The 26,959-nt window shown below is 41.5% G+C and overlaps 1 protein-coding gene across 1 annotated transcript in view; it reads right to left on the minus strand.

The window, feature by feature from the left end:
* PLCE1 (phospholipase C epsilon 1) overlaps positions 1 to 26,959 on the minus strand; it is a 326,732-nt gene that overhangs the window by 21,629 nt on the left and 278,144 nt on the right. The window contains exons 18-25 of the mRNA XM_045022805.1: positions 26,198 to 26,314; positions 25,954 to 26,112; positions 24,392 to 24,521; positions 21,149 to 21,273; positions 16,844 to 16,961; positions 12,364 to 12,495; positions 11,079 to 11,372; positions 9,466 to 9,629 (exon numbers count right to left, since the gene is read on the minus strand). Coding sequence (XP_044878740.1) covers positions 9,466 to 9,629; positions 11,079 to 11,372; positions 12,364 to 12,495; positions 16,844 to 16,961; positions 21,149 to 21,273; positions 24,392 to 24,521; positions 25,954 to 26,112; positions 26,198 to 26,314 — 1,239 coding nt within the window. The remainder of the gene's footprint in view (positions 1 to 9,465; positions 9,630 to 11,078; positions 11,373 to 12,363; positions 12,496 to 16,843; positions 16,962 to 21,148; positions 21,274 to 24,391; positions 24,522 to 25,953; positions 26,113 to 26,197; positions 26,315 to 26,959) is intronic.

Here is a 26,959-nt window from a genome sequence, read left to right on the forward strand (position 1 = left end):
CTTCCAAAATCTGAGAGGGACAGATGTGGAGCATGCTTTCAGAAGTCTTAAAAGAGCAACACTCCGATGTGGAAACTACAGAACCCGAACCACCAAAAAAGAAAATCAACCTTCTGCTGGTGGAATCTGATTCAGCTAATGGAAATGAGCATGCGTCAGTCTGCACTGCTTTGGACTGTTATCGAGCAGAACCCGTCATCAGCATGGACGCATGTCCCCTGGAATGGTGGTTGAAGTATGAAGGGACATGTGAATCTTTAGAGCATCTGGCACGTAAATATCTTGCAATGCTGGCTACATCAGTGCCAGGAGAATGCCTGTTCTCACTTTCAGGTGACACTGTGAACAAGAAGTGGGCAGCATTATCTCGTCCAAATGCAAACAAACTTGTTTGTCTAAGCAACTGGCTGAACAAGAAGTAGGACTGAGTGGACTTGCAGACTCTAAAATGTTACATTGTTTTATTTTTGAATGCAGTTTTTTTGTACATAATTCAAGTTCAACTTTCATGATAAAGAGATTGCACTACAGTACTTGTATTAGGTGAATTGAAAAATATTATTTATTTTGTTTTTTACAGTGCAAATACTTGTAATCAAAAAGTAAATATAAAGTGAATACTGTACACTTTGTATTCTGTGTTGTAATTGAAATCAATATATTTGAAAATGTAGAAAACATCCCAAAATAATTAAATAAATGGTATTCTATTATTGTTTAACACTGTGATTAATTGCGCGATTAATTTTTTTAATCACTTGGCAGCTCTAATTTTAATGTATCTTTTTTGAGATGGGGCCACCAGAATGGCATGCGGTATTCAAGGTGTCGGCTAACCATGGATTTTTATATTGTCATTATGATATTTTTTGTCTTATTATCTATCCCTTTCCTAATGGTTTCTAACACTGTTAGCTTTTTTGACTGCCACTGCACGTTGAGCAGATGTCAGACAACTATCCACGATGACCCGAAGATCTGTTTCTTGAATGGTATCAATTTAGACCCCATCATTTTCTATGCATAGTTGGGATTATGTTTTCTAATGTATATTATTTTGCATTTCTCAACACTGAATTTAATCTGCTATTTTGTTGCTCAGTTGCCTGTGCCTGGGTATATGGAGGAGTAGTGCCAACCCCTGTGTTGGGACCCTGGAGCCAGGGGCCAGGTGTCTAGGCAGATCAGCAGAGTGCTAGATGTGGGGGAGGAGGGAGGAGAAGACAGAGAAAATTACAGTAAAGTCATAGGAGCAACAAGAGAGAAATCAGTAGGGGAATCTGCTCAACATCTTACATCTCTATACACAAATGCAAGGAGTATGGGGAATAAATGGGAAGAACTAGAAGTATTAGTATATAAGCTAAATTCTGATTTAATTGACCTGGTGGGATAAGTCTCATGACTTCAGTATTGGTATAGAGGGATATCGTTCGTTCGCCTGGCAGTCAGGATAAAAAGGGAGGAGGTGTTGCAATATAGATAAAAAAATATATCCACTTGTTCTGAGGTCCAGAAGGAGGTGAGAGATAAACCACTTGAAAATCTATGGGTAAAGATAAAAGGGAAAAAATAGGGGCGATGTCATGGTAGGGTCCACTATAGACCACCAGATCAGGAACAGGAGGTTGTGACTGGGTGTGCAACCACATTGGCCTGGCAAGAGCTGGGTGAGGCCAGATGGGCCCAAGCTACTAATTAGGCTGCAAGACAGGAAGCTAATGGAGGAGGAATGGGCTCATCTGGGCAGGAACAGGACGGGATCTGTAGAAAGGCAGGTAGCTGGCTAAAGAGGAGGGCTGCAGCTAGGGAAGGGCAGTCACTCCCTGGAAAGGGGGACAAGAGTATTTGAGGCTGGAGGAAGGCAGGCTGCACCAACTCCCTGAGAGGAGGGAGTGGAGAAGCTGGCAAATCCAGGGTGAGGGGAGCCAGTTAGGTAGGAAAAAGCCTAGGGAAACAGCAACAAGGTCAAAGGCAGTACAGGCCCAGGCTGCATGTTATAGGGTCCCTGAGCTGGAACCCAGAGTAGAGGGTAGGCCTGGGTTCCCTTACCAGCTACCGCGTAGTTGTACAGGGTGTAAGAGATGCCCGCCAGACAGCTGGTCCAGAAAAACTGTGATTTCCCCGGAAAGGGAGGGACTTAGTGACCTGGTCAGAGGGCCAAGCCACAGACTGGAAGTGGCAGCACTGAGAGTGAGAGAGACTGCATACAGAGAAGATGACGGGTGGAGAGACCACTGAGGAGGTCACAGCATGAGACGAACTAATCCCCAGAGCGACCAGCAGGAGGTGCCACAAGTGGAGAGGGAACCTCGTCACAGAGGTGAACGAGGCATTTCTGGAACAAACAGATATATCCAAAACACAAGACCAAGTAGTAATGTGGGGCTAACTACCCAGACATTTGTTGGAAAAGTAATATGTCAAAACACAAAATTTCCAATAAGTTTTTGGACTGTATTAGGACAACTTTTTGTTTCAGAAAATGGAGGCAGTAACCAGGAGGTCAGCCATTTTGGACTTGATTCTGACCGATAGGGGAGGAACTGGTCGGGAATCTGAAGGTTGAAGGCAACTTGGGTGAAAGGGATCATGAAAGGATTCATTAGAATCACAAAATTTAAGGAAGTAGTGAAAGCAGCAGAACAAGGACAATGGATTTCAAAAAAGCAAACTAAAACTCAGAAAACTGGTAGGTTCCAGGTCCCCTGGGAACTCATCTAAGGAGCAGTACTCAAAATTTTTCTTTCTAAGCCTCCCCCACCCAACATGCTATAAAAACTGCACAGTCCAGCTGTGCCACAACAACTGTTTTTTCTGCATATAAAACCCAGGGCCAGTGTTAAGGGGTAGCAATCAGGGCAAGTGCCCAGGGCTCCACTGTGAAGCTAAGTTCCTCAGGCTTCGGCTTCAGCCCCAGGTGGTGGGGCTCAGCGCCCTGGGCTGCAGTCCTGCATGGTGGGGCTTTGGCTTTCTGCCTTGGGCCCTAGCAAGTCTAACACTGGCCATGCTTGGAGGACCCCCTGAAACTTGCTTGTGGCCCTCCAGGGGGCCTCGGACCCCTGGTTGAGAACCACTGATCTAAGGGTTATAGGAGTTCAGAAGAGCTGGCAATTTCTCAAGGAGACAGTATTAAAAGCACAACTGCAAACTACCCCTATGTGAAGGAAAGGATAGGAAGAATAGTAAGAGGACAATATGGCTCCCTCAGGAGCTCTTCAATGACCTGAAAATCAAAAATGAATTCTACAAAAATTGGAAAAATGTATAAATTGCTAAGGATGAGTACAAAAGAATAGCACAAGCATGCAGGGATAAAAACAGAAAGGCTAAGGCACAAAATAAGATACATCTAGCAAGGGATATAAAGGGCAATAAGTACTGGTTATTTCAAAACATTAGGAGTAAGAGAAAGATTAAGGAAAGTGTATGTCCTCTACTTAGCAAGGAAGGATAGCTAATAATGAATGACTTCAAGAAGGCTGAAGGGTTAAATGCCTGTTTTGTTCAGTCTTCACTAAAACAGTGGTGACCAGATACTAAACACAATATTAACAATAAGAAGGAATAACACATTAAAGAATATTTCGATAAGTTAGATGTATTCAAGGTGGCAAGGCCTGAAGAAATTCATCCTAGGGTACTTGAGGAACTAGCTGCTGCCAGGGCTGGCTGCTGCCGAAATAACGCCGAAGACAGCGGCAGCGATTGAGCTGCTGACGAAGATAGCAGCGGCAATTCGGTAGAGGGTCCTTCCTCGGCAGCAGTTGTCTTCCGGGGCCTTACCTTGCGGGGCCCCTCTCCCGGACGCTGCAGGGCCCTCTTAGGCGCATGGCCCAGGAATTAGGGGGAATTGGCCTAAAGCCGGCCCTGGCTGCAGCAATCCTGGAACCATTAGTGATTATCTTTGAGAAACTCATGGAAGATGAGTGAGATCCCAGAGGACTGGAAAAGGGCAAACACAGTACTTATCTTTGAAAAGGGGAAGAAAGAGGACCCAGGGACTTATGGTGCAGTCAGCCTAACTTCAGTACATGGAAAGATACTGTAACAAATTATTAAACAATCAATTTGTAAGCATTATCTAGATGATAATAGGGTTATATGGAATAGCCAGCATGGATTTGTCAAGAAGAAAGCATGCCAAACCAACCTCATTTCCTTCTTTGACAGGAATACTGGCCTAGTGGATATATCTTGATTGTAGTAAGACTTTTGACACAGTCCCACATGACAGTCTCATAAGCAAATTAGGGAAATGTGGTCTAGATTAAATTATTATAAGATGGGTGCACAGCTGGTTGAAAGACTGTATTCAGAGTAGTTATCAATGGTTCACTGTCAAACTGAGAGGGTGTATCTAGCGGGGTCCTCCAGGGGTCAGTCCTGGGTCTGGTACTATTCAATATTTTCATTAATGACTTGGTTAATGGAGTGAAGAGGATGCTTATAAAATTTGCAGATGACACCAAACAGGGTTGGAAGCACTTTGGAGGCCAAGATTACAATTCAAAAAGACAGTGACAAATTGGAGAGCTGGTCTGAATTCAACAAGATGACATTCAGTAAAGACAAGTACAAAGTATCTCACTTAGGAAGGAAAAATCAACAGCACAGCACCAAATGGGGAATAACTGGCTAGGAGGTAGCACTGAAGGATCTGGGTGTTTTAGTGGAACACAAACTGAATAGCAGTCACTAATGTGATGCAATTATGAAAAAAGGCTAATATTCTGGGGTGTGTTAACAGGACTATAAGACATGAGAGGTGATTATCCCACTCTCCTGGGCACTGGCGAGGCCTCAGCTGTAGTACTGTATCCAGGTCTGGGAGTCATACTTGAAGAAAGATGTGGAAAAATTGGAAATAGTCCAGAGAAGAGCAACAAAAATGATAAAAGAAAACTTGACCTATGCGGAAAGTTAAAAACCTGGGCATGTTTAATCTTGAGGAAAGAAGACTGAGGCGGTGACCTGATCACAGTCTTCAAATGTGTCAAGGGCTGTTATAAAGAGGACTGTGATCAATTGTTCTCCATGTCCATTGAAGGTCGGACAAGAAACAACAGGCTTCATCTGCAGCAAGGGAGATTTAGGTTAGATATCAGGAAAAACTTACTAACTATAAGAGTAGTTAAGTTCTGAAATAAGCTTCCAAGGGAGGCTATGGAATCCTCATCATTGGAAGTTTTTAAGAACAGGTTGGACAAACACCTGTCAGGGATGACCCAGTTTTACTTGGTCCTGCCTCAGCACTAGGGGTGGACTTGCTGACTTCGATGCCCCTTTCAGCCCTACATTTCTATGATTCCATAACTGCTGTTCCAAAAAGAGTAACAGAGCAGGCTGAGTAAAGGCTGGCTGAAAATGGAGCTGGCTGGGACCAGGGGCGGCTCTACGTTTTTGGCCGCCCCAAGCAGTCATGCGCGGGAGGCGCCCCGGAGCCGCGGGAGCAGCGGACCTCCCGCGGGCATGACTGCAGAGGGACCGCTGGTCCCGTGTGGCTCGGCTGGACCTCCCGCGGCTGCGGACGGTTCGCGGGTCCGGCGGCTCCGCTTGAGCTGCCGCAGTCATGCCTGCGGGAGGTCCAGCCGAGCCGCGGGACGAGCGCCCCCTCCGCAGTCATGCCTGCGGCAGGTCCAGTCGTCCCGGGGCTCCGGTGGACCTCCCACAGGCATGACTGCGGCAGGTCCGCCGGCCCAGCCTGCCGCCCCCCCCGGCCGCAGGGGACGCCCCCTAGATTTTGCCGCCCTAGGCACCAGCTTGTTTTGCTGGTGCCTAGAGCCGCCCCTGGCTGGGACTGGGAAGCTGCAAGAAGCACAATTACCAGAGACCCCTGGGAGGCGGAGCTAGGCTGTATAAGGAGCTGAGAGAGTTCAGTTGATGGGGAGGGATCCAGGAGAGAGAGAGAAGCTAGGGAGAGTTCCCTGTCCCTCTGAAGGGCCTCAAAGAAGGTCCATTATTTGGGATTGTCTTTGGCCGGAAAACATAGCTACAGATGCAGGGCTACTTCCTCCGGTGGGGCCCTAGAGTGGCGAGGAACCTTACCTAGGGTCTGTGAATATCAGAAAATGAGATACAAGCAGGCGGCTACTTTCAGTCGTATTTGGACTCCCAACAGTAAGTCACTATCCTGATGAGGGGAGCAGCACAGGAGGGCGAAGGACCTTTTTGTTTAGAGTTAAGCCCAGGTGGTGTGAAAAAACTGCTTTTCAGTTGAACCCTGGAACGGGACTGAATCTCAGAAGGGGAGCTGAACTGTTGTGTGACTTGGGTGAAGGGCTGAGCCACAGAAGACCCAGTGAGAGAGTCCAGAGATGACTCTGGTCATCAGAGCCGAGAAGGTGGCCACCAGAGAGGTGTGAGAAGTGCAGTCCCATGCATCGCCATGTCTCGGTACGCAGAGGTACCCTAGGGGTAAGCACTCACGTCAACAAGGGAAAACAGTAAAAGCCTCTATAAACACAGTGCTGTCAATGCACAAACAAATAAACTAGAGAATTTCCCCCCCAGTAACTTCTTTTAGTTATACTGAACTTAGTTATTACAAGTCATTATTCTGTACCAAATGACTGGAGGATAGCTAATGTGATGCCAATTTTTAAAAAGGGCTCCAGAGGTGATCCCAGCAATTACAGGCCGGTAAGCCTGACTTCAGTACCGGGCAAACTGTTTGAAACTATAATAAAGAACAAACTTATCAAACACATAGATTAACATAATTTGCTGGGGAAAGGTCAACACGGTTTTTGTAAAGGGAAATCATGCCTCACCCATCTACTAGAATTCTTTGAGGGGGTCAACAAGCATGTGGACCAGGGGGATCCAGTGGATATAGTGTACTTAGATTTTCAGAAAGCCTTTGACAAGATCCCCAGATAAGCTGTCATGGGATAAGGGGGAAGGTGCTCTCATGGATCAGTAACTAGTTAAAGGATAGAAAACAAAGGGAAGGAATAAATGGTCAGTTTTCAGAATGGAGAGAGGTAAATAGTGGTGTCCCCCAGAGGTCTGTACTGGGACCAGTCCTATTCAACACATTCAAAAATGATCTGGAAAAGGGGGTAAACAGTGAGGTGGCAAAATTTGCAGATGATACAAAACTACTCAGGATAGTTAAGTCCCAGGCAGACTGCAAAGAGCTACAAAAGGATCTCACAAAACTGCGTGCAGGGGCGGCTCCAGGCTCCAGCACACCAAGCACGTGCTTGGGGCGGCATGCCGCGGGGGGCGCTCTGCCGGTTGCCGGGAGGGCGGCAGGCAGCTCCGGTGGACCTCCTGCAGGCGTCCCTGTGGAGGGTCCGCTGGTCCCGCGGCTCCGGTGGAGAATCCGTAGGCACGCCTGCGGGAGGTCCACCAGAGCCACGGGACCAGTGGACTCTCCGCAGGCACGTCTGTGGGAGGTCCACCGGAGCCGCGGGACCGGCGACCGGCAGAGTGCCCCCCGCGGCGTGACGCCGTGCTTGGAGTGGCGAAATGGCTAGAGCCGCCCCTAACTGCATGACTGGGCAACAAAATGGCAGATGAAATTCAAGGTTGATAAATGCAAAGAAATGCACATTGGAAAACATAATCCCAACTATACATATAAAATGATTGGGTCTAAATTAGCTGTTACCACTCAAGAAAGAGATCTTGGAGTCATTGTGGACAGTTCTCTGAAAACATCCACTCAATGTGCAGCCACAGTCAAAACAGAAAACAGAATATTGGGAATCGTTAAGAAAGGGATTGATAATAAGATAGAAAATATCATATTGCCTCTTTATAAATCCATATGTGCAGATGTGGTCGCCCCGTCTCAAAAAAGATATACTGGAATTGGAAAAGGTTCAGAAAAGGGCAACAAAAATTATTAGGGGTATGGAATGGCTGCTGTATGTGGAGAGATAAGAAAACTGGACTTTTCAGCTTGGAAAAGAGATGACTAAGAGGTGATATGATTGACATCTATAAAATCATGACTGGTGCGGAGAAAGTAAATAAGGAAGTGTTATTTACTCCTTCTCATAACACAAGAACTGGGCTGACCAAATGAAATTAATAGGCTGTAGGTTTAAAACAAACAAAAGGAAGTATTTTTTCACAGAATGCACAGTAAGTCTGTGGAACTCTTTGCCAGAGGATGTTGTGAAGGCCAAGACTATAACAGGATTCAAAAAAGAACTAGGTAAGTTCATGGAGGATAGCTCCATATATGGCTATTTGCCAGGATGGGCAGGGATGGTCAGGGGCGGCTCTTGGCATTTTGCTGCCCCAAGCACGGAGGGGCCGCTGGTCCCACGGCTTCGGCGGACCTCCCGCAGGCGTCCACCGAAGCCGCGGGACCAGCGGACCCTTCGCAGGCAAGCCGCCGAAGGCAGCCTCCCTACCGCCCTCGCGGCGCGGGCAGAGCGCCCCCCGTGGCTTGCCACCCCAAGCACACGCTTGGTGTGCTGGGGCCTGGAGCCGCCCCTGGGGATGGTGTCCCTAGCTTCTGTTTGCCAGAAGCTGGAAATGGGAGATGGGATGGATCACTTGATGATTACCTGTTCTGTTCATTCCCTCTGGGGCATCTGGCATTGGCCACTGTCAGAAGACAGGATACTGGGCTATATGGACCTTTGGTCTGACCCAATATGGCCATTCTTATATTATTATTATAGAATATATAGCAGGATGGTCACCCCGCTCCGGCCCTGAAGGGGTTAAAGCAGCCCTGGAGAGGGCTGTGGCTGGAGAAAAGCTGGGCAGATTGGGAAAGCAGCCACAGCTGCACCCAGTGCAATCAGGGCCCAGCTGGCCCTTATAAGAGGGTGGTGGGCCAGAAGGACTGAGACATTCTCTCTCTAGCTGTCAGAGAGAGAAGGACCTGGCTGCCTGGGAAGCTGAGGAGGGTACCTAAGGTGAAGCAGTGCCGGGGAAGGGCAGAGGGAGCTGGGGAGCTCCAGCCTAGCAAAGCCCTAGGCTGCAGGCCGAGTTAAGGGCCCACAAAAGGGTACTACGGCTGCAGAGGGGCAACCCAGGAATAGGCAGAGGTATCTGGTCCAACCCCCCTTGCCGATGATGAATTTTTTACAGACTGCCATCTGCCCCAGTGAGCGGGAGCTAAATGTTGACTGGCAGTAGCCACTGAGGCAAGGTGGGAATAGGAGGTTGGGGGTTCCCCTGGGAGGGCAGATCCACAGTGAGGGGGTACTGCGGTGGGCAGAATCCTCATGTAGAGGGGCGCCGTGAGGGGCGCAGGGTCCAGCGGCAGACAAGACACTGGCCTGCAGAGGGCGCTCCAGGCTGGAAGAGCTAATTCCCAGGACAACAAGCAGGAGGTGCTGCGCCGGTGAGTCGTCGCCCCATCACATAATATAAAAGTGCAATTGTAAAGTGATGGGATCCTATTAGGACTGAAGTTACACGACATTCAGTTTTAATATTTAGCTTTTAATATTAATATTTTTAATATTTAGCGTTCCCTTAAAATGTACTTACTGTTAAAGAATATATAGCTGGCTCTATATTATACGGATCTCGGTCTAATGGAGAAAATTGCTGGTACATTGGACAGTTCTTGTCCCACAGAACAGGGGGTTTCAAAACACACCCACAGCCACCATTCGCCTCAAACATCGCTGCATTAAGATGCAGAGGGAGATCTGAAAAAGTAAAGCAGTCACAACTGAAAAATAGTGAAGATTCAATAGAAAGACAGCAAAATGTGGGTTTTTAAAAAATTACTGTTAAAATTGAACTGACAGTATAAAACTAATATTAAATTTCAGGGGACAGCTTTAACTTACATATCCAAGTTGCCCAAATAGTTTATACTTTTAAAAAATAAGGAATTTCTAGTTTTAACCATTTTCTAGTTTTTGTTCTAATTAGGTCTTGGCCACCCCCATGAACAATACCTAGCAAGTTTCCTGAGATTTGTCCCAAAATCTAGGATGAAAAAAACGGATTGTGTAATTTGAAGACAGCTGAATGGAGCAACTTTTTATGAAAACCCAAAAGATAAGGGAGCATAAATAGGGATAGAATATAGCCCAAAGATGGTAACCATCACTGCATCAGCACCCAGACTTTGTTCCAGAGGAGTCAATTCTAGGATAAGGGAATTCAGTGCCTTTGTATTCTTAAAGAGTTATCATAAATGATGCAAAGAGTCCTGTGGCACCTTATAGACTAACAGACGTATTGGAGCATGAGCTTTCGCGGGTGAATACCCACTTCGTCGGATGCACGAAAGCTCATGCTCCAATACGTCTGTTAGTCTATAAGGTGCCACAGGACTCTTTGCTGCTTTTACAGATCCAGACTAACACAGCTACCCCTCCAATACTTGACATCATAAATAATGTTATGGCTATGGCAGTGGAAAAGTGCTGGATTCCAGCCAATTATGGTGTCTGTGGGTGCAGTGCTCTAGGCACTTCCATGTCATCAGTGAGGCAAAAGACCTACCAAATTAGGCACAGATTGCTTTTAGCCTTAACATAGTTGCACAAGGGACTAATGCCAGGTAAAGCCCCTCGACACATCTCAAATGGCCACATGGAATTTTACCCAAATCATTTGTCTCCCTTCTGGGTACAGTGCAAGGTATGATGTTCTCTGCGGCAGGCAAGTGGGTGAGGAAGGTTGGTTGGCTGGGCGGGCATGTGTTGGGAAGGAAGATGCACCCTTTCAAGAGCTGATATAAATTACCTCCCTGGGAACAAGAGTCACAATTTCTCCCAAGGGTATTTCTGGAGTGGCTCCCTTATGCAACACTTTTTATGCAGGCTGTGCTAATGGAAACAATCTGGGCCCTATTCTTTATGAGTTACCACCTAGGTGTATATTCACTTGAAACTTCACATCTGCTACAATGAAGTTTACTGTATATCTTTATCTTTTTCTTTTTGTAGTTGGTTTAAATCTTTTTCAGGTACAGTATCTTTGCCAAATAACCCAACATCTGTTTAATAAATCCACAAATACAGATGATGGTAAGGTAAAGGAATATTATGGTAAATACAGTTTCATAATTAAGGAAGCACTTATTTTATAATATTTAAAATGTACATAAATATATATTACTAGAGGAATTATTCTACCCATACCATCAGTTTGATAGTTAACTGCCACAAGCTGTATTCCATGGAGCCAGAATATAAGGGGATGGGGGTTTGAAGAGTCAATGCGTGTGGCAGCAGGATATGTTCTCAATAGCTGACAGGTGGTATGCTCAATCAGTTTCTGAGAATACCGTCTGCACAGACGTTTGGCAGCATTCTCATTCAGTGAAGAGATATGATAACATTTAGGTGTCCTTATGATAGCACTGAGAGAAGTTGTAGGGTTGAAAGGAGGAGAACAAAGTTCTTCCCAGGTTTGCCGGGCACCCTCAAAAGGACCTGGAAAATAAACATTAATCTCAAATTATAGCTGCAGATCCTCAGACGTCAAGCATCAGTTTTTTCCTGTGAAGTATATTTATGTTATTTTGGGTTGGGTAAAAATAAATGATCTCTAGAAACCACACTGTTCACATAGGTATCACGTTTCTTTCTTCATATGCAGTAAGAGCAATTAGTGAGAGACTGACTACATAATGGTTAAATACTAATTGATATTGTAACTAGAAATGTATTAATAGATATTTCCATAAATAAACATTTGAATATCATTTCCTTGAATTAAATGAGTACATATTTAATGTGGTATTTAATGTGTGAGAATATCTTAACAATTTGAAATGAGTCTTGACTCTTAATTCATTGCCGGACACCTTTATAATATTGCTAGTACACTTCTTGGAATACGGAGATTGTTTAAATGGAAAGCGTATGAAATTTCTTTAAGACTACTATGTAACTTTCAAACTTAACTATACAGCCTGCAGTAAAAGATGGAGGGCCAAATTCTCTTCTGATTTATATCCCTTGCAGCCCCACTGAAGTTTGGACAAAGACTAAGTGCAGGATTTTGCCCAAAGACTATGGCGAAGCTTTTCAAGACATAAACAGCTAACTGCAATTTTAACTGTCATTTGCACCTGTGAAAATCTCCTCACATATCTTTTAAGATATAAACTTAATCCTAAAATACGTGTTCAAGCTATAAGATACAAATATTTTAATTGTGAATCAATCATTCTCATCAGTAATTTTTAACTGACTGACTTTATACCTCCAGCAAATTAATCCTATACTAACATTCCATTACTTTACAGTTGATTCTTTATAAAGAAGTTATTGTAATAGCTGCACTGTTAATGAAAAGTGATTCCAAAATTCAAGAGCACCATGCACACAGTAAATTGTTTGATCTTTAACAACTTGATCTGGTGTATGTGTTGGACTACAGAGTCATTCCACGTGATTGGTGAAAGAAGATCCTGACTACCTTTTCCAGATGCTTTGGCAAGCGTTGCTGGCTCCCCAGGGCTTAGTCTGCCCGGATTGTTGCCAAAAATGGACTTCCTGCTTTTTCTTTCCTTTCCTCTGCTAGAGCCAGATGGGTTTAGCGTTGACAGGCCTGTTCCCATAAAAGTAAAATAAATAAGCCAAAAAACATGACCAAGAGGGCATGACATTTTCCATCATTTTCCACGTTATTCTTTGAGGCACTAATACTAAAGTAGCACACAGGACAACTAGCATATTATTCCCAGTAACCGAGTCTAACTATATTTACAATCATCAACACAGGAAAAAAAATCTTTGTGACATAACTGTTGCCTGAGATTTATTTTTGGCTGGAGAGCAGGAAGTGATTTAAGTCTCATATTACAGAATAGCCCCAATGACTCTCAAAACAAATTCTACACTGAACAGTCACAATAAACTCAGACCCAAAAACTAATGCTATCCATCACATATCCAACCAGTTTTTCTGGTAAATCAAAACATACAAGTATGCATATTATGGTACTGACAAACTGTAGGCAATGACACTATGTGTTCAAATGAACCTGGCAAAAATGACTACATTTGCTGTAAGGACAATCCCAAAGAACCATAGGGTAATATACTAGTTGACCCATGAGTCTTTTCCGGGCCATCTTATATTATATTAAAACTAGTATTTATAACTCATATTTCAACCATGGAAAATATTTGTAAGTGTGGAAAATCTTTTAATCACTTAATGATTGTGACTGTTTTGAGATACTCAGATGAAAAGCACTATAATAAATATTATTATTCCATATACATATATTCAAAACAATCATTAAGGACATGATCTAAAGTTCACTGAAATCAGTGGATTCCACTTCCACTAATTTAAATTCCTTTCCATTGATTTCAGTGGGTTTTGACCAGATCTAACTGAAATACAAAGTAAAATACATCAAGGAGTTCTTCTGACATCCGCTCAACACATAAAGCCATGTGAAGAATGCTACTGGAACTCCATGACATATTTGTAACTTACACTTTTCTTAATTTTTTTTATTAAAAATTGAAAAAAAAAATTGCACAAAAAATGTAAATTGAAAACTTAAGTTACAATAGAAGAAAATACCGAATTTACATTGCAAATTAACATTTTTAACTACTAATATGAAGCTTAGTAGAAGTTGGATTCTGCCCCACTGAACTCAACCTATTGCAGTTTAGCAGTGAGGTCTCAATCCTTCAAACGCTTTTGCACATACTGATTGAAGTTAAGTACATGATTTCAGTGGAGCCCTCAGGGCTTCCAAGGTCCACAGCTCTGGGGTAGCCCCTCCATGCCAGGGCTTCCAGGCTTCCTGACAGAGCTGGGAGCCCGAGTTCCACTGTTTGGCTCCCAGCTCCCCAGCCGGGAGACTGGGAAACATGAGAACCTCAGCTTGAGCCAGGAAATCCTGGAAGTGCCCAGTGTTTTCACATTTCCTGGCCAATCGGCTCCCTGTGCTGCCTGCTTGGGAATTGGGCTGCATGGGGAGCCACCTGGCCCCAAAGACTAGAAGTCCTGGGTCCCCTGGCCTGGGACAGTTCAGGTTGGGGCTCCCCAGGAGCCACAGACCATGGGACTCCAAGGGCTGTTCAGGGCAGCAATGAAACTGACAAGAATGTCAGTTTCACTCAACAGCTGCAGCAGTCCCAGGGATCAGTCCTTGTTTTGGAAACATCATGTTTTGGTGTTTTAATAAATTTTTTTTAAGATGCCCAGTTTGCAGGAGATTTCAAAATATCAAAAATTTCCCACAAACTGGAAATCTCTAGTTTCTACCCACTATTAACAAAGGGACACAATGAAGGAAATAAAGATAATATTTTTGTAAAATTAAGGTGCTATAACAAGTACTTCAGCTCTAATATCTTGTGTATTGGCTAGTACCACTGGGAAAATTATCTGTGTTAAACATACCTACCTATATTAGAATAATAATCAGTTGCAAAATAAAACTTCAGATTATTTAGGAAGAAGATGAAGCAACTGATGACTCATAGCAGACTTCTGGCCTTTCAACATATATTTGGCCAGATCCTAGACCTTGATATAGCTCATTTGCACTGCTCCAGCAGCACAAAGTATCTGTAAACTGGGGTTACTTGTTACATGGTTAATTTCCAGGTGGTGTAGAGGCTGCATAGCCAGCCCTATGCCACCTCTTCATCTGCTTCCCTGACATACAGGGCATGGCCAGAGCACTGATGGCCCGAATGGTCCTTTGGTGGCCATCTGTAGCCAGGAGCAAACTAGAGCAGTGCTAAAGCTGCTCTAAGTTGCCCTTGGGGCCATCCCAGTCCATGGCCAAGAGCATAAAAGGTGGTACAAAATGGATGTCACCTGGACCCTAGAACTGGGCCCACTGGGTAAGTTAATTTTTTCTGGTGTTGGGTCCTTTCCACATTGGAGGATTAAATAAAGTCTCAAAGGAGGAAAACTTTTCGCAATCAAGTCTTATGTTTCAAGACCTCATTGTGGAGACAGTCACTGAGGAAACAGACTAACCTGTTACCTAAATTATCTGAGGGCAAAGCAAAACACTAGTGTAAGTTGAGCCCTAGCCACATCTGATGGCTCAGGAGAAAACTGCATCTGTGATCTGTCCCCCAGTGTCTACTTCAGGCACCTTTTCCAAGTGACAGGGCCTCTACCTGCTGCACTCTTCCCACAGTGGCACTCTTTGAATTGGATCAATAGGCAACAACTCTCCTTATTCCCACTGTGCTGTCATAGTTACAGAGAGTCTTGAATGCACCTCTCAGGTGACAGGTTTCTCTGCCTTTCCCTCTCTCTTGGTGGAACTCCCTGGCTTTATCACTCCTAGACTGGATCCCTGGGTAGCAACTCCCTGATTTCAACTGTGTTAAGATGACAGACACAGTTGTTATTGGTCCCTGCAAGACACTTCTCTCTGGAAGCCTGTGACCACTGGCTGATTAAGGTGACTCAGCACAGCTCCTTCCAAAGAGACATACTGTCCATTCATAGAATGTTACATAGCAAACAGAGGAAAAGGTTAAAACCACAAAACGTCTGCCTGCCTGGGTCCTGTCTACAGGTCATCGCCTCTCTCAAAACATAAGTGAACCCAACTGCCTCCAACACATCCCACAGAACCTTGCTGCATGCTCTGCCTATCTCAGTCTCTCTTGCAGAGTCTTTCCCTTAGCGTCTACAAACAAATCATTCTCCCTTTCTCTCTAGGCAGGGATTTTTCAGTGGAGCATTATTCTTTTGATCTTAAACTCTGGCCTTGGCAAAACAGCAGCGTAACATTCGGGTGGCACCTAGGAAGAGCATCTTCTTCATTTAGTAGCTCTGTCATTTACCCCTGGAAGTTGTTTATCCAAAGCTTAGCTGTGACCATGGTATTGTTTCCTGGCTTTTCCTAACAACCCTTTTTAATTCAACTCCATGTAGTCAGACAGGTAAAACGAGCAGGTAAAATGAAGTAACATTCATAATATTCCTTGACATAATACAGACATTCTTGTTCTCCACACCATAAACAAATCAGAACAAATAAAATGGTTTCATGAATTAGAGGAGGGTACTATAATAAGTGCCAATCGACATGGGCTTATGGAAAATATTTGTTATCAAACTCTTGATCTCTTTTTTTGATGAGATTACAAGTTGGGTTGATAAAGGTAACAGTGCTGATGAAGAAACTAGTTCAATACAAGTTCAACATGGCACACATTAAATGGATTAAAAACTGACTAACTGATAGGTCTCAAAATGGAATTGTAATTGGGGAATCATCAACTGATAACATTTCCAGTGAGGTCCCACAGGAATCAATTCTTGGCCCTATCCTGTTTAAGATTTTTATCAATGAGAAGGAAGAAAACATGTTTGTTTTAGGATGTATAAACAGGGGAATATCAAGTAAAAGTAGGGAAGTTATAATACCACTCTACTTGGCTTTGATGCAACCAATACCGGTATACTGTGGGACCCCAGGTCATCAGAGCTTATTGCTCCAAAACTATAGTTACTCTCTGTTCATTGGGAGTACAGGTTGTTGACCGGGATACTGCATCAGGCAGTATTCAAGTGTTAGCCGAATTGTCGCCACCGTGGAAACGTGCGAGCCGCCCTAAAGGGACATGGACTGCCCCCGCCGTCCGCGGCGGCAATTCGGCACGCTGCTTGGGGCGGCAAAAACACACCCGGACTGCCGCCCCTTGCAGATTGCCGCCCCAAGCACCTGCTTCGAATGCTGGTGCCTGGAGTTGCCCCTGCCAGTTTACTACAGTTTAAAGATTGGAGTGCTTTCCTCCTCCATGACAAACGCAGCACATAGAATCATCAGTCATACAGAATCCATAACCACAAAAAGGCATGTTCCCCACATATTACAGTTTGAATTCTGCAGTTACAATTAGATCACTGTAATGTTCCAAATATTTAGAAAATATAAAGCAATAAGCATACTTACCAGGGAATTTCACAGCTTGGCAATAGATGACAAGATCTGAGAGCTCTGGTGCTATCTGTCTACTTTCCTTCTTATTTTGTGGAAGATAAAATTCTTCACCCAGTTCCATGTCATAAACCTAAGTGACAATTCAAGTGATGTATATACAATAGGTTTGAAAATGAAAGTATTCTAGCATACCTCACATACACTCTCGATGTGGTTTTATCACATTCAGCACACATGGTTCTATATCCTCACGTAATGGATTTATGCATGCATCTTTTTTTCCCATTCACTACCATATATTAGTATAATTTTTATTACAGTAGTACTCAAACTATACATAGATAACTTTACAAATCCAGCCCTAAGTTACTTCTGACTAATAGTGGGAGTGAGATCTCAGCAGCTCATTTGCATTCAACAAGATGATATTCAGTGAAGACAAGTGCAAAGTACTACACTTAGGAAGGAAATACCAAATACACAACTACAAAATGGGGGATAAATGATTAGCTGCTGGTGCTGCTGAAAAGGGCATGGGAGTTACACTGAATCAAAAACTGAATAGGAGTCACTGTGATGCACTTGCGAAAAAGGCTAATATTCTGGGTTGTATTAACAGCAGTATCCTATGTAAGACATGCAAGGTAATTATCCCACTCTACTCGGCACTGGTGAAGCCTAAGCTGGAGTACTGTGTTCAATTCTGGGTGCCAGACTTCAGGAAAGATGTGGACCAATTGGAGAGAGTTCAGAGAAGAGCAACAAAAATGACAAAGGGTTTAGAAAACCTGACCTATGAGGAAAGGTTAAAAAAATGGGCATATATAGTCTTGAGAAAAGAAAACGGAAGGGGGACCGGATAACAGTCTTCAAATATGTTAAGGGATGTTATAAAGATCACTGTGATCAATTGTTCTTCATGTCCAATGAAGGTAGACCAAGAAGAATTAATATGTAGCAAAGAAGATTTAGGTTAGATATTAGGAAAAACTTTCTACTTATAAGGGTAGTTAAGATCTGGAATAGGCTTCGCGTGGAGGTTGTATTGTCTCCATCACTGGAGGTCTTTAAGAAAAGATTAGAGAAACTATCTTAGCACTGAGGGCTGGACTTGATAATTTCTCAAGATCCCTTCCAGCACTACATTTCTATGATTCTGACGATGATGTCTTAAGCCCATGTCTCCTCAAATACGCTCATTCTCCACTCATACCCTTCATGTCATTCTCCACACTATTTTTTTATCCTGCACTCTTGAAAGCAGGAAACCAAGCATATGGAGGGCTTGAGGGTTCATACCTAGACCAGATATCTCAAAGAATGCAACACCTGATCTGGTCATTTATTTAAGTGACTAAATAAATGGGCGTTCAGCTCATGAAAATATGGCCACTAGTACTTTACCTTACTTGTGCCTCCATGTAGCCTCTGATTACACTTGTGGATTGCAGCAGCCTTGCAATCCCTGCTCAACATGACACAAAGAGTAACACTATTCCTTTATATATTAAGGAACTACCAGTCAAGACCCTGAAGGGAGGCTTTCCATCCTACACTATATTTTCAACCCCTTTTTATACATGTTAATCCATAGATAGGGAGCTTCACTCAGTGTAAAGCAGAGGTGTGTGATACTTTCTGTTCATAAAGACAAAATGACTTTAAAAACCAGTTTCTTATTTTACTTTTTGTAAATTTTACTAAAAGCAAATTACAATTCTGCCAGTTAACTGAAAAAGTTGTACCACATAATATGTGCATGATTGAGAAGAGGGGAAGGTTGATGTTCAAGTTGAACTTCCAGCAATAATCTGGGTAGGTGAGATTCCCTGCGTGCATGGGAATAGCTCACATTAACAATGGCTGAATGTATGATAATCAGTAAGGAGAGACCTACACTATCTGTTACAATCTGAATCTCATCAACCAACAGCTTTGAGACTTTGTCACAACTGGAAAAAACCTCAGAGAGAAAGACAGTACAACAGCTGGAAGAAAATTCCATAGAAGGTCATCTTTAAATGAGTGAAAATTATTTCAAATTCATATATTTTTGTTTTGGTTTTGTTTGTTTGTTTGAAAAACTAGTGAAGATATTTTTTCACATGCTCTTGATGGAAAACAAGAAGGGTGGGAAACTGCAGGATAGAATACAGCTGCTGAGGACAGTGAATATGCAAGGAGAGATATCTGGAGATTTTAGCAAAATTGCACAAAAAGAAAATGGGTCAAAAGGAGCTGTTAAAAATGGGATGAACCAGCTGAAATTGTGAGAAAAAATACATGCAATCTTATGAATAAAATTCATTTTTGCCTGTAAAAGAAGACAATGCAAATATACATGCATCAGCACCATTTTTCTTCCAGTAAGCACCCGGGGTTGCTTTGAGGTAAAGGGAGTCAGTTTTAATCACCTGAGGCATTGTTTTACAAAGAGCATTGTCACATAAGCAAGCAAAATGGTAGAAGTTGGATTGTTAACGTGACAAATTAATGCAGAAATTGACATTTCTTATGTTGAGCCAGTTTATATGCAGCCAATATACTGGTGCACTTATTTTTAACTGACTTGAAGTATGGTAATTTTGTCAGGTTTGTTTTCCAGTCTTTATTTTTTTAAATCAATTTTTGAAAAAAGATATTAATTGGTAGTGTTTTCACTTTAGATTGAAAGAGAAAGATGCACATAGAAATTCATGATTTTCAATACCTTGCAGGAATATACTAAGTGTGGATTTCTCTATGTATCTCATAATATTAAGATACGTATAAAGTACATTATGATCTAATTATTACTGATTAACAACACAAAACTCACATAAACCTGGATCCTTAATAAAAAAGATTGCTCAGATCTGTTCTAAATAAATGTGTATTATCTTCATTTAAAACAATATAAGATATTCCTTTCAGGAAAAACTCCACTACGAAAACTATCGTTTTAAATAATTATAGTGATAAATTTATTGGTTTTCTTAAATGCATTGTGGACAGTGGGCCATATTTTGTCTTTGTTCTGTGCACAGAACTCTCATTGAACTAAATGGAAACAGTAAAGATGGAGTCAGTATACAGTGCACCCAAGCCTGGAAAAATGTTCTGATGAGCCCAGCATTTTGCATATATCATGAGGAGTGTGTGTCAAAAATGAGTTCACAGTGAAGTACGATAATATCTGGTATCTGCTTGGGTTTGGGAAAAAAGTAATCCTCAAATCTGATAAACAGTGTGTGTTCCATGGAATTACGAAAGTCATGAAGATAAAGCATAAACTTTACGAGCTCCAGTTAAGTACTCTGCAATACCATATGGTATTTATCAACAATTGCTTTTTATATAAAAACTCAACTTACTTTCACAAACATCAGTGTTAGCACTACACATATGGAGCATAATCACAGAAAATCAAGACTTGTATAATTTTGATAGTGAGACGGCCAGTCTTTTATAAAGAGCAAGGGCAGGGAAGCTTAAACTGCATCAACAGAATTTGAAACAAGAGTGAATTACTATAATTGTGAATGGACACTGTACTTCATTGCTAGATATGAGCCTGACTAAGAATTTACTCTCAATCCATAATAGCAGTGTTGGCCAGGAGCTGACCAAGGAACCACTGTGACTGAGTTACAGTATGCTTCCTGACATCACGCTGCCTCTGGCGCAGCATGGCTGTCTCCTGCAGTGGGCAGGGATGTAGCAGGGGACAGCCTCACTGAGAACAGAACTCACCCACTGCTGTTTAGATTATGTTTTTGAAACCCTTCCCTTTTATCAACTTTAGCAATCTTTTTAATATTTTAGAGTTCTTTATTAGGTCACTTTGCAACCACATGCTAATGAGTTAATAAATAATATATTCCCACCTACAGAACAACCAACCAAGACTGTGTAGATTATCCAGATGGAATTTAACAACAACCTTCCATTAAAGTCAACTCTTTTGTTTTATACTATTTTTCTCTGCTAGTAAGGTTAGGGACTTGATCCGATGTCCATTAAAGCCAGTGTAAAGACTCCCATTGACTTCACTAGGCATTGGCTCAAAGCCTACAAACTTCTTTGCCTATTTTTATTGCTGTTGCATACTGGTCTAATGAGTTCAATGTTATGTCCACAATAACCTCTGAATCCTTTTCTTGACCTGGATGCTTGTTGCATTTACCTTATCTTCCCGAGGATGGTTCCCTACTTCCAGCTATTCGTCTATATTAAACTGCATTTGCCATGTGTTGGTTCAGTCACCTGAGCAAATCAAATCCTTCTGAAGCTGGATCCATGTCAAAAAGTTTGGGGGAGAGGAAAAAAAAGTACTACCTTTCCTTTATTGTTATAAGTAATGCAATCGGTCTTCTTTATTCTCTTGGCAGTTTCTTCATTATATTCAAATTGCAGTTTATCACTGGATGATTTAGTTTCAGGTCGGTCTTCCAGAATGTTATCTAGAAATTAATTGATTTTAAATAAACAATATGCAGGCCAAGAATTAACTGCAAATTTTATTTCAACTACAAGTTGTTTTGGATAAAGCACCTAGTTACATGTCTGAATAAGCAACTGGCAAAAAATAACTTATTTACTGGTTAAAGCATTTCTCCTTCATTGGTAATATTCTTTTTTAAGAATAAGGATTGATTCTTGTTAGCATATGGCTATTCTATGAAACCTTCTACACTGTTTTTTTTGTTCAGTAGATATTAAAACCAGAAAATCATTTAATAAATATGAGTTAAAATATTTCCACGTCCTCTTTGGCAAATCAAGAAACAAAGGCTTGCTACCAAAAGTATTTAGGAGGTGTTATTCTTGAATATTCAAGAATTGCAGAAGTTTATCAGTTAATATAGTTTAGTCAGTAATCAGTAATTTTAAAAAGTATCTTCACATTTCAGACTTTGATTCTCATGCTGCCCCCACTCCATATACACACACTTCCTATATGCTTGAGGCATTCTTCTCCATTAAAAAGAATGCCTCATGTATGTGCTAGAGCAGGAGTAGGCAACCTATGGCACGTGTGCCAAAGGCGGCACGCGAGCTGATTTTAAGTGGCACTCACACTGCCTGGGTCCTGGCATTTTAATTTAATTTTAAATTAAACTTCTTAAACATTTTAAAAACCTTATTTATTTTACATACAATGATAGTTTAGTTATATATTATAGACTTATAGAAAGAGACCTTCTAAAAACATTAAAATGTATTACTGGCATGTGAAACCTTAAATTAGAGTGAATAAATGAAGACTCGGCACACCACTTCTGAAAGGTTGCCGACCCCTGTGCTAGAGACTTACCCTGATTGGCCCCCCCAAATTAGAATGATTTATAAGAATGGAAGAACTGCCACAATGGGAAACATTTGTTGTTTACTCTGGCTCTCTACACAGTGTGTGTGCATGTGTGTAAATAAATAAAACCTTCTAAATGTCTCAGTAGCTTATTAAATATATTTTTTGGACCACAGTATCTTTATGAATAACCAGTGTTTCATATGCAGCTTTTCAATGATACCTGACCAGTAAATAAGGCGTAATGACACCATTTGAATCCATTTTCAATTAATACAAAGGAGGTACCATATATTTACACTACATACTTTTAACATGTTGGAGACACAGTGCTGAAATTCATGCAGTTAAAATGCTCAACCAAATGGCTTTTACCTTCCTGGCTGTTAGGAGCAGGAGAAGCATTAAGGACATCAGCTACAGGAAAACAGAGTCAGAAAGGGGATAAGAGTAAAGGAAATTAAGAAATACAGCCAGAAAAAAAATGAAAATTAAGTGTCAATTTTAAAACTATGAGCATTATGCAAAACTACAGCATTGCTAAAGGAAAATAAAACTGAAATCTTCTAAAGTTTTCAGATGATTATTATTTAGATTAGTTCTGCCAAATATTATAATAGTTAAAACAAACAGTGTAACCATTTTATTAAAGCAGTAAAGCATGCCACAGGTTACTTTTTGTACTGCACTGTGCACAATTGTTTGTTGATTTCAGATTTTTCCAGCCTTCTCCTAATGGAACCTGTTTCAAGTACAACTTACAGTGGGTAACTTGTAATTTCTTCCTGGCCAATGTGTAAGAAACATCTGTACTTGAACAGCATATTTTCATCTATGCCACCTGAAGATTCTCCCTCTGTAGAAGAATCTTCAGGTAGACAATTAAGCAGTCTTTCCAGCTATCTTGTGCTGCTGAAACAGCACAAAGCCGGTGGAGCAGGCACCAAAATCTGACCCACTTTCATATTTATCTTAGAAAAATCAGCAGCAGTCATTAAGTCTCCTTATTAAATTTTATTTTGTTAATTTCATCATCACCAACAGAAAAACAAAATAAATTTCATTTGTGAAAGGTTGCGCTGTGCCACTTAAACACAAGTCTGGCACTACAGGAAGTGCTGAGCTTTGTGCCTTTCATAAACTTGGTCACCTGTGTAAAGATCAGGCACTATTTGATCTTAAGTTTTAATTAATGAAATGTTTTATTCTTTTGCCATGTCTCTGGGTGGTATGAATTTGGCTACTAGTTGTGATGTATCTTGACATGACACATTTTCTGACAGTTATCAGTTATGAAACTAACATCACTTTTGAATGTCTTGGGCCAATTCATTCCTAGCGTAACTTCATGGATGACTTCAGGAACATGTCCAGGCCCCAGACTGCAAGTGTATATGCTGCGCTCAGCAGAAGGATGTTCTGCACCTGTTCTGAATACTGTCCCTGAAAAAATTGTTTGAATGTTGGCAACATGATTTAACTCTTAGCACAAAAATCACTAGTTTAACTTACTAACAGCAGCAATGGCATGCTTGCAAACATATATGGACACTTAGGGTTACATTGTAACTATAAGATCTGACCTGAACAAGTGCCTCTGTGATGTGGCCCTGTCCCATGAGCAGTCCAGGAAGAACATAGTCAAAATCTCCTTCACAATTTCCCCACTGCTCTAGTGAGGGAGCAAACTGTGCCAGGCCTATACCCAGTGCAACGTAGGCTACCAGACATTCCAGTGCATCTATGCTATCAGGAGCTCTTGGGAGAGGGAGCCAAGGATCTGCCCACTCCCTGCCAGTTTGTGTAGGCCCTGGGTTGTAGTGGCTCTCCAAAGCTTGCTTCCCCTCCTGTGCTGCTATCTATGAAGCACATGGCAAGATGGTAAGGGAATGCCTTATGCCCCCTTACCTCCTTATACCTTTGCACAAGCCAGGCCACTCTTCGGCACTTAGGGAAAAGAAATTAATATGAAGACTGCATGAACTCTGAGGTGTTAAAACCCTCAAAGAAAACAGGGTTTATGTAAAATACAGTTCTTTGTAATTCATTTATATACACTATTATTTTGATGTAATTTAGAATGAATCTAAGTTATCACTCATTATAAGTGATACTAGATTATACAGTAACAAATACATAAAATGTGGAACAACCTAATTTTCTCATGCAAATGTCTCATTACATCTTGTTTGATCTATTCTAACTGAAGCAAATTTAAACAATTAAAGTCAGTCATAAGTAATGGTATGGTAATAACTATATTTCTTTACCATCAGAGAGAGATTCATAGTCGTAGTCATATTCATCCTCTTCATCCTCCTCCTCTTCATTATTAGTGGTGGGATTACCAGCATTGCCACCATTACTGGCCTGGGCTTGCATGTATGCCAGCTGGTGAGCCTACAGCATTAAAATAATTTTTAAAGCACTCACATATTGAAACAGCAAAAATGTTCTATTTATAATATTCTTATTCATATGCATCTGTTCAGTGTCCTGTTTTTATAGGAGGAAAAATAGCTATTCTAAAGGCTTGTCTACATGGGAAAGTTATACCAGTAAAAAGTGAAGAGTGAATTTAAACATCTGTAGTTACACAGGTATAAATCCCCATGTGCCCATTGTTAGTCCAATATAAGAGTTTATGGTTTAGTTTATGGCACTTTGGAAGCAGTTTAGACAAAACAAAAAAATCCAAAAAACTTACGGGGAGTTAATGGTTTAACTATAGTAGTTAACTGGTGAAACTTTCCTGTGTATAGAAGCCCCAAAATACCTCCCATCTCCCAAAATAGTTTATTTACTGTTAACTATGATTCCATGAATGGGTTTAAATCTCCTCCTCTAACCTCTGAAAATCCATGTAACATTGATACCTGCATTACAGGAGTTGTTAATAAACTAGAATTTCAAGGAAGATCTGACTGTGAATCATATATATAATTGTCCAGCTTTTTGGATTATTTACTGGGCTTACATTTACCCAAAGTGAAAAGGGAGTCACTGTGGATCTATAGATAAGATCACACTTTTGAAAAAGTCCAGTTCCCACTAAATAATCCATTTCACTACATGGGATGTTTGCCATTAATTCCAAGCCGTTGGTAACTGGAACACAGTTACTGTTCGGTCCCTGTGGAAAAAAATGAAGGAAGGGCTGAGCTGTATAGATTAAAATAAAAGGGACTGTAATGTAAAGGAAGTTTGCATTGTTGTTGCCCACATGGCACTCGATTTCCTTGTAAAGAGAAGATTCCAACTTCTGTAAGAGCATTTCATCCATCGCAAAAATTAAAAGATGGCGGAGATGTCACCAGATGTCACATATATCAGAAACTTTTCTGCCTATCATATGGAAATATAGTATAATAAAAATGGTAAAATTCTGCCATGAAATAAAATCAATTGGTAACAAACGAAAAAAAATATTTGTTTAATGCACCTGGATTGAATATGGTAAAAATACAGCAGAACTTTGCTAAATCCAAAAAGACAACAAAGTATTACAAAACAAAATGCACACACAAAAAAACCTTGGGGTGGCCTCTCCCCATTTCTGAGCAAACATTTAATAGCAAACATTACTTTTACCAAATATACTACATTGTGTTTACTACGTATCATAATTAAAACAAAAAAACCCCATGAAAATAAACCAAGTATTTTTGTAATTATATTTTTATTTTATATATTTATATTATGTTGATATATAATCCACGATGTCCATTAGACTGGTTCAGTTGTCCATGTTAAATTGGCAAAACTTTAACTACTATTGCTTTTTCTAAACCACAACTTAAATCTCAGAATGTTTGTTAGGGAAATAATTTACCTTTTGTTTTAAAATATCCACTGGAGTTTGATGGGCTTTGAGTTTTTTGTTTTTCAGCAGCACTTTTCTTCTCAGTTGGTCCGGTGAAGGGAGCATTGGATCATCAGAGAAGTCACTCTCAAATAAAAACTTAGTTACCAGCTTATCTCCAAATACATTCTGAAATATTGAGAATAAGTGAGATATCATGAAAAACAAAATCCCCAGCCATGCACTTCGAATAATATAATACACTATGACTAACCTTAAAAATTTCAGCCATCTTGCGTTGCTGAGGCAATGAACAGTGGTTCTCTATAGATATGATGATTGGCATATCAGAGGTGATAAAGGCACTGCGATCAATAGCTTCAACTACATCCTATAAGAACCAAAATGTAAATGTTACAAGAGTTAGAATTCTCTAATTTGAAAAGCATAAAATATTTATAGTTGATTATTTCTGAGTATTGATTCCATGATTCAAAATACAATATGACTTTATACAGTCTGTTGCTATTCCATTTAGGGTTGTCTGCACTGCATCTGAGATTGTGCTTTCCAGCACGGGCAGACAGACACACGCTAGCTTTGCTTGAGCTAACACACAGTAAAAATAGCAGGGTAGCTGAGATTGCATGGGCTGCAGCTTGGCCTAGTCATCTGATTACGTACCTGAGGCATGTTTGTACTCAGGTGGCTAGCTCAAGCTGCTGCCCGTGCTACCCCCGGCTACTCTTCTATTTCTAGTGTGCTCGCTTGAACAATGCTAGCATGTGTCTGTCTACCCGTGTTGGGAAGAATGCTCCCAGGTGCAATGTAGACATATCCACCCGCTGGGGCCTAGGCTCTAGGACCCTGCGAGGTGGGAGGGTCCCAGAGCTCAGGCTGTAGCCCAAACCTGAATGTTTACTCCGCAGTTAAACAGCCCCTTTAGCATGAGCCCCACAAGCCCACATCAGCTGGCACAGGCCAGCCACGGGTGTCTACTTGCAGTGCACCCAAACCCTTAGTGACTTGCTTTTTC

The sequence above is a fragment of the Mauremys mutica genome, chromosome 7 (assembly GCF_020497125.1).
Source record: "Mauremys mutica isolate MM-2020 ecotype Southern chromosome 7, ASM2049712v1, whole genome shotgun sequence".
Classification (NCBI taxonomy): domain Eukaryota; kingdom Metazoa; phylum Chordata; order Testudines; family Geoemydidae; genus Mauremys; species Mauremys mutica.